Here is an 8,019-nt window from a genome sequence, read left to right as displayed (position 1 = left end):
ATTGACTTCAAGGCTGCTGCGGAGATAAGCTACTTATTTTGTCATCGGAACTTTTTCTTTTTTTCTAGACAGGACGCGTTTTACTGCCAAGTACTTTTTAAAAATCGTTTTAAACTTTTTGTATCACAATGTGCCTTTTAATTACAATTAACGTTCTGGTAATCGTTTCTTTGTGGGAAATCTTTGGAAGATATCCTGCATATGGTGAGAACGGTTTCTGTTTTAAACTGTCTGCTCTTAACAGTTTTGCAGTTATTGTTTGGTGTGTTTTATGGGTGTAGATTGTGAAAATACTACATTGTGTGTAATTTTCCAACTACCACTGTAGTCAGCGTCTATTACATGAGTTACGTAGTCTCATGACAAATAATTCTTGTGTTGGCATAAACTTTTATTCTTTGTGTTCGTATTTTAAACAGATTTCTAGGTACGACCCCTTAAAGTTGAGTTTCTTCTGATTTGTATGAAAACATGCTCTTTATGCTTTTCATAATAACCAGTAAATATGTTATATAGTCATATTAATTTAAAGGTAAGATTTGCAACAAATCTTTTGGTCTGATATTATTTCATATGAACTTTACTACTCAAGAACATTCAGATATTACATGTAAAAATCTACCTAAATAACGCGAACTTTCGGCCATATTTTTAAATTGAGTATAACAACGAGGTTTAGGATTTTTGTGCTGTTTTTGAATTTCTTACAGGTTTTACTTAATTTCAATTACAATTAAACAATTATATAACGTTTTTACATTTTATCATTTGACGTGCGATTAAATACAAATAATAGTAATATGTTTTATCTCAAAACGATGTATTTATTGTGCTACTCATTTATAACATGAGGCTGTTTTTGCTTAACTTCTCTCAGAATTATGTTATTTTGGGGTCATTAATAGATTTAGAGACTGCGAATGAAGTATATTCGGGGCACATTTGAAGACTCCCGTGAGAGCAGCTTAGAGGGTTGAATGAGTGACGGACTCGGTTTAATGCCATGTCGCTTGTGGGTAGCTGGGACATGCTGGCTCCAGCAGAGTCAGGAGCCTCGCTGCGACATGGTGCTGATGAGAGGGGTCAGCTACGAGGAGTGCTGCTCTAGTGGACGCCTGGACACCGCCTGGTCCAACACCAGCCTGCCCATCAACGAGGTCAGCCTGCTGGGCTTCTTAGGAATCGTGTCCTGCAAAGCCTGCAAAGGTAAACCAGACTGCGCCACCTGATCTGATCTCATGTCACACGTCGCACCTCCTCGCTGCTGACAGAAGCTGCTGTTTTATAAAACTGCTTGACTGGGTGCTCTGGAGAAGATGCGAAAGCTAACAACTGTCATCTTAATTGCGGCTTAAAATATTATGCTTGCAGCAATTTAAGCATCCAGTATTATGTCCCTGCACATATCAATAAACAACTACCTTACGGCGCTTAAGTCAACCTGTAAAACACGTGGAGCGCGTCGAGAACCAGCAGTCTACACAGTGCCTTGGTGAAAATCATTTTCATTATTTCAAATATCAGATGTTAATCTAATTCAATCCAGCTGTTTTATGTCGAATTCGCTATTAGAAGTCGGAGCTAGGTATCGGGGTTTAGTCAAGGATATGGTGTGTTTTCATTAAAGGCTTTCGAAGCATTTACATTTCATGTATTGGTCACTAGGAAGAGTGAGAGATTTTTTAAACTCAAATGTGGAGAATCCTTAAATTTTGCAGTTCACGTTTAAGAATAATAAGTCATTGCTTTTGAATATTTCTTACAAGAACATACACATTACTTCTAATACACTTAATAAAGGTTAATAAAAAATGCATACGTCGTGGGGTTTCATCTCAGAGGAAATGAAAGAACAGAGATGTGGTTTTCCTATATTATTTCACCGAGATAAAATAAAAACATCACAGAACCGCAGAAATGAAACTGCTTTTTGGTAAAATTGTTCAGATGGAATTAAGTGAAATTGTCAGCGGCGGCTATTTAAGGATCTCAGTAACCGTTTTCTTCAGGGTCCTTAAAGAGGTTCAGTTTATCTCCACTGCACGTGTCTAAGTCCTCCTGAAATTAAGTTGCTATTAGTATAATTTATTAAATAAATTGCATTATAATTTCAATATGACGTTTGTGAATGTATGTTTCTGGACTCCCTGGAGAAATAATTCAGATAATACAGAAATCTTACTGACAGTTTAAAACGAGATTCCCTAATGCAATATACAATTCTGAGCAGTTCACTTCTGCTGTGGGATCACATAGGTGTGATGTTTGGGTGAAATTGTGTTAACCCAATGATTTGAATAAATACCTTTGCTTAACACAAAATGATGAAGGAACCTTATCATTGAATTTGGTGTTAGATTAATCAGACTGGCCACTTCCTACTTTGCAACATTGTTGCAGTCATAAAGGGTGAAAATCACTTTTAAAAATACATTTGAAACATCTCCACTATCTTCATTAGATATACCCATTGTATAAATGTAATTATAATTATGCATTGTATTTAAGGAATGAACATATATGCTGCATGGTAAAGGAATTAATTACCCAGATTAATTGCAATTGTAATTGTGTGACCATCATGTAAATGACTATGTTTGCCTAATGGTTTCTAGTATGTTGCATCTGATAAAAAAAAGGCTTCTTGAGGTGAAACAGACACCAAATCTCCTTCACCATCATCTAATGCTTCCACATGAATTATTTCCCAGTGTTTGTTGGAGAGCTGGCCAAAACGTCCGCTCTGCAAGAAAAGAATGAATTCCAGTTTACCGCAGGAAACAAAAATCCCTGCCACATGCCCAGAGGTCTGTTCCTCATAATGCAGAAGATTGCCATGAGTCTTGGCCATTTGAAAAAGACAGAAACGTAAGGTTGCAGATTTAACTGGCTGCACTTTTCTTACATGATAAAAGTATATGGATACACTGGACCTCACAGGTAGCACCCCGTAATATTTCTCATATGTTTGCCATTGCTGTTAAGTGCTTCAAAGCATTCCTACGCTTTGACTGATGTTGATCATTTGACCTGTAATTTTCTATATGTTAAATCCGTTCAAAGACAGATAAATTGCGACTTGCTGCCAGTAGATCTGACAAAAGGAAAATGAAAATGAGTCTCCCTGGCTTCCCCTGGGACGAGGAGATCTCTTACTCTTGTGTGAAGTGCAGACTGAAGTTGATTTGGTGATTTAAGCTGTTGAAATGGAGAATAACAGGATATTAAAACAGCCCTAGTGGGTCCTGGGAATGGAGGTAACATCGCTCCTTCACATCGACGTGGTCATGTGTGGAAGTGCTTTAAATTCAGTTTTTGGATGCCTGCTGTGTTAGCTGAGTTATGGTTTTCACATATCAATCCCAGCTTTACATCGGTTATAGGCTGTGACTTTAATGGCTGTGTTAGTACACCGAAGCATTCAATGTTTGGTCCGCCTTACAGTCTCATTCTTGACCCTTTCTACATAGTTTTTCTTGACGTATCTCTACGCTCACAGGGACAGGAAAAAGCACAAACACTCACAAAATGTCTCTACGTCCCATTGTAAACAGTTGCATTACCCACTGTAAATGCATCGTCTGATGAATCATTCCCCGGCACACGTGGGCCAGGCGAGATGATCTTCCCAGCTCCTCTACATCCAAGACCGCATATGTGGACAAGGGCGTCAGAACTATGTGTATCATTCGTGTCGTTGAGTCAAAGGCTACAAGGGTTTAGTCACTTCAGGAGTGCTACAATTTACGTCTGAGTCAGTTCCTTACTAAGGGCAACGCTGCACGATGACAACAGTAAGAGGTGTCCGGGATGGAGGAGGAGCTGAGTGATGTGACAGGGAGACAGGGGCAGGAGATGGGGTTTAACTTCAGGTCAAGGGGAGTAAACAGGAGACGTAGTTTGGGGAGAGATACAGTGCAGTGCGGACCTGGACATCAATGTGTGGGCATGTGTTCCGAGAGAGACACTGAAGTCAGTCTCTTATGATTGGTAATAAGATACAGGTGAAATTAATCAATGGTGGCTGCTTCACTTTCCCCTGACCTGGTTCATCATCCTTCCACCCACAATACAGTCTTTACACATATAACCTCTAATAAATACAGTTCTTTTCATATTTTCCATCACCTGCATATAATCATTCTTCTTCTTTTGTTTCTATTCATTCCATTCGCTCCTCACAGCACCATCATCTGGCTGCATGATACTGTCATCATCATTACTAAGCATGATTTGTCAACCACTGTCTGTGATGCATAAAAAATGCCCGTTTTACTCTGTGGGGCAGGCAGATCCTCAGGGGCCCAATAGCTAGAAGCGTAAATCATGCCTGACATTCATGCCCAGGGAGTTTTGGTGGTCGGGTTCACCTCTATGTCCTCTCACCACCTCCTTTTGACCACTCCTCTCACCACTGACCTTTGTGCGGTGGAGCAAGTTCACGTCACAGTTAGAACTGCCAATTCCTTTGTGAGTTTACATTGCAAGTCCACTACTCATCTGCTTCGGATTCATGGCTCCACAGATTCTTTAAACAATCATCAATGAACTCTTCTGCTTCTGCTTTCGTTACAGCTACTTATCCAGCTGTTGAACTGTTATGATTTTCAGTACAAAGTCTGAGAATGAGAATAACGAGCTAAAGATCATACAGTGCGTTTTCAGAAGTGGCTTGTTCCGAAGTGCATTACAGCCGCTTTTCCGGGTGTGGGAAAAGTAGATTCCCTTGAAAGGTGGTTTCAACATTTCCTGGAAGACAATGCATGCAGATGTTCAAATTACAGGCCACAATTACTGAGGAGTAAGTCATAACCTGTTTATGATAGGCGATGACTCGGGCCCCTCGACCGTGGTCATGTGATGCTGGAAGGTTTGACTGCGTCAGTTGGCTGGGGTCTGAACCCCTCCCAACCCACACACACGCACACACCAGCATGTCCTTCCGTTTTACCCTGCAGTGAACTGCGAGGGCGTGGACTGTGGCCCGGGGAAGGAGTGCAGGATGAAGGCTGGTAGGCCACAGTGCATGTGCTCACCTGACTGTTCCAGCTTCACCCGCAAACAGCCCGTCTGCGGAAGCGACGGCAACTCCTACCGTGACGAGTGCGCCCTTCTCCTGGCCCGGTGCAAGGGCCAGCCAGACCTGGAGGTCATGTACCAGGGAGAGTGTAAAAGTAAGGCGGGATTTTAGCACCATGCTAAAATGCACTCGTTTGTAAGCAGACTGCCATGAGTATAAGTTCCTATCGTGGATGCTGGTCATGTGACATTCTTTCTTTCCAGAATCCTGCTCCAACGTGGTGTGTCCCGGCACCCACACCTGCGTGACGGACCAGACCAACAGCGCCCACTGCGTAATGTGTCGCACTGCCCCCTGTCCCCTGCCCATGGCGGCCGAGCAGTCCATCTGCGGCAATGACAACATCACCTACCCCAGCGCGTGCCACCTGCGCCGAGCCACCTGCTTCCTGGGTCGCTCGATAGGCGTGCGTCACTATGGCCGCTGCATAAGTAAGACCACCCACTTCCTCAGTGCACAAAAACGACCCACCCGCTCTCTTCACCGCACAGACAAGAGCAACCGCCCTCGCCAGCGCACAAATAAGACCAACCTCCTCTCCTCACAGCCCAAATAAGACCAACCTCCTCTCCTCACAGCCCAAATAAGACCAAACTCCTCTCCTCACAGCCCAAATAAGACCAACCTCCTCTCCTCACAGCCCAAATAAGACCAACCTCCTCTCCTCACAGCCCAAATAAGACCAACCTCCTCTCCTCACAGCCCAAATAAGACCAACGCTCTACACTGCATAAATAAGACCAGATGCCCCCTGCACTGTACAAATAAAATCAGACCCCTTTCTTTGTACAAATAACAGCAGACCCCCCCTGCCCCCCACTGTACAAATGAGACATGACCCTGTCCTCACCGCACAAATAAGACCAGCTTCCCTCTGCATTGGATAAATAAGACCCTTCACTATACAAATAAGACCAGACTCCCCCCCCCCCCCGACTGTACAAAAAAGACCACCTCCCACACTGTACAAATAAGATTTTACCCATCCTCACTGTATAAACAAGACCAGCTCCCCTCCTCACTGGACAAATAAGACCTGAACCCCCTCCTCACTGCAAAAGTAAGACCAATGCTCCGCCTTAGAGAACAAATACAACTGTTTTTCCCTGGAGCTTTTTCTCGGGGTCAAGGGCCCAACAATGATGCGAATGCTCATCCCGAGCACAGGATGTGACTAGCAACCTACCAATCACAAGCACAGAGGCCTTAACCCCCAAGGTCACACACTCCCTCTCATCCATCTCCTCCATCCTCACCAGTCAGGCCACAGTGAATATGGGACGACAGAGTTCTCTCACGTTGTGACTTTTTGCTTTTTTTGGTTGACTTGTATCCCGTGTTTTGTCCTTCAGATGTTCCCAAGCACACTTTGGAGAACGCGGAAAACGCCCTGTAGAAAAGCTTTCCATTCGAGAAGATGGATCTGACAAGGCAAAAAATATATATTTGCCTTTCATTTTAATCTCTGAATTAAACTAAACCTTTCTGAGACGTCATACTCTCTTGTAGTGCCTTCTATTTAGAGCGTGATACATATGATGTAGAGGAAGTGGCTGCGGAGAGCATTTATTTTTGAGTAACACATTTACACATTGTTCTTCGGGCTAAAATAATATAATTCCTTTTAGATGCATGCATTGTGTTTTGTAACAGGGGTTCGTTTTTCCCTGGGTCTGCAAAAAACTTTTGGAAGGCAGGTTTTTTTTAAAGAGAAAGGTTAGCAATAGCTTTTACCGGGAGGGAATTGTGCATATTGTAAATAAGCATTACTGATATTTATTGGAGGAAAAGTAAGAAATTTGTTTTATTTATATTTTTTCATGTAAACAAACCACACAGAGCTATCATCAGCCTTCTGAGATATATTTATTGATTTTTTATTTTTTTTGGTCTTAGTTTACGTTTCCGGTACTAGTCCCGCTCTGAATTATGACCTTTACTTTGTTTTTATTTTACCCCTGTTGCGTGTAAGACTTTGCTTCATAAAAAGGTTCCTCTGTAATATACTTCAGCTGAATTTTTGTCCAGTCTAAAATGGTTTATATATTTAGAGGCTTTTCATCAGAAAAAAAATTACAATTTAATAAATAAATAAAGAATCAAGAGGAGCAAAATTCATTCAGAACAGAAGCGATGTCTTTTTTTGGAGGCCGTGCGGAGCAGACGAAGTATGAGCTTTCTAACACGGCAATCTCTGTTTAGTCTGAAAGTAAATAAAACCCCTTCATCCTTTTATGTTTAAGCAGAAAATAAATCAAAGTTTTACACAAGCACAAACCGCAAAAGCCAAGACTGTTAATGAGAGCAGCTGTTTTTGCTGAAATCAAGATTCCAGTCAAATGACTGCGTGATGCAAACCCCTCGATGCTGGCGGTCAATTTCGTTTGGCTCAGACGCTGCATTTTATGTGGCCACTTATTAAATTTGCTTTTAATTGATCCCAATAGTCTGTTGACCTGTTTTGTTAGTACAGTACACATTGTTGTGTGGGATTTAAAATTTTAAGTGTAAAAATGAAAATTTCCCTCCTGCTCCTAGATGTTACCCAAAGTCAATGCTACTTATTGTATCTGTAAATGTATTTGATGAATGCAAGCAATGCTTTATGAATATTATCTATTGATTTATTTACTTTTCTGATAATCATTTGTATTGTTGAGTGACAGTATTACTGTCATGGTATTTACATGCTTTTTATTTTTATCTAAATCCACATCTTACAGTGTGTGCTTGTAAAGCCGAGCTGCAAAACTTATGTATCTATTGTAAGATTTACAATTTATGAATGTATTTACTTATTTTTATATTTTTGTAGTTGTATGTTATCTCAACATAAAAATTGATCTCTGTCATTTACATCTGTGTCTTTCAAGCATATAACTGTCTGTATTTACAAAACACAACATCTCTGTTATATTGCGTGCATTTTCAGTGTAATG

The 8,019-nt window shown here is 41.2% G+C and overlaps 1 protein-coding gene across 1 annotated transcript; it reads left to right on the top strand.

Moving 5' to 3' along the window:
- On the top strand, positions 1-7,798 carry LOC125727416 (follistatin-related protein 3-like). The gene is made up of 5 exons (XM_049004095.1): positions 1-204; positions 1,021-1,206; positions 4,959-5,174; positions 5,284-5,511; positions 6,433-7,798. The coding sequence occupies exons 1-5, from the start codon at positions 129-131 to the stop codon at positions 6,474-6,476; spliced, it is 750 nt and encodes a 249-aa protein (XP_048860052.1). The 5' UTR covers positions 1-128; the 3' UTR covers positions 6,477-7,798.
- The last annotated feature ends 221 nt before the right edge of the window (positions 7,799-8,019 follow it).

Source organism: Brienomyrus brachyistius, unplaced genomic scaffold, assembly GCF_023856365.1.
Source record: "Brienomyrus brachyistius isolate T26 unplaced genomic scaffold, BBRACH_0.4 scaffold96, whole genome shotgun sequence".
Classification (NCBI taxonomy): Eukaryota; Metazoa; Chordata; class Actinopteri; order Osteoglossiformes; family Mormyridae; genus Brienomyrus; species Brienomyrus brachyistius.
The sequence above is the reverse complement of the archived record's forward strand: the minus strand, read 5'-3'. Positions and strand labels throughout refer to the sequence as shown.

Bases quoted from the DNA above. Each gene is read 5' to 3' on its own strand.
- LOC125727416 (XM_049004095.1), top strand. From the start codon at position 129: ATGTGCCTTTTAATTACAATTAACGTTCTGGTAATCGTTTCTTTGTGG. The intron at 1,207-4,958 runs GTAAACCAGACT...TTTACCCTGCAG, and splicing joins GTCCTGCAAAGCCTGCAAAG to TGAACTGCGAGGGCGTGGAC. The intron at 5,512-6,432 runs GTAAGACCACCC...TTTGTCCTTCAG, and splicing joins TCACTATGGCCGCTGCATAA to ATGTTCCCAAGCACACTTTG.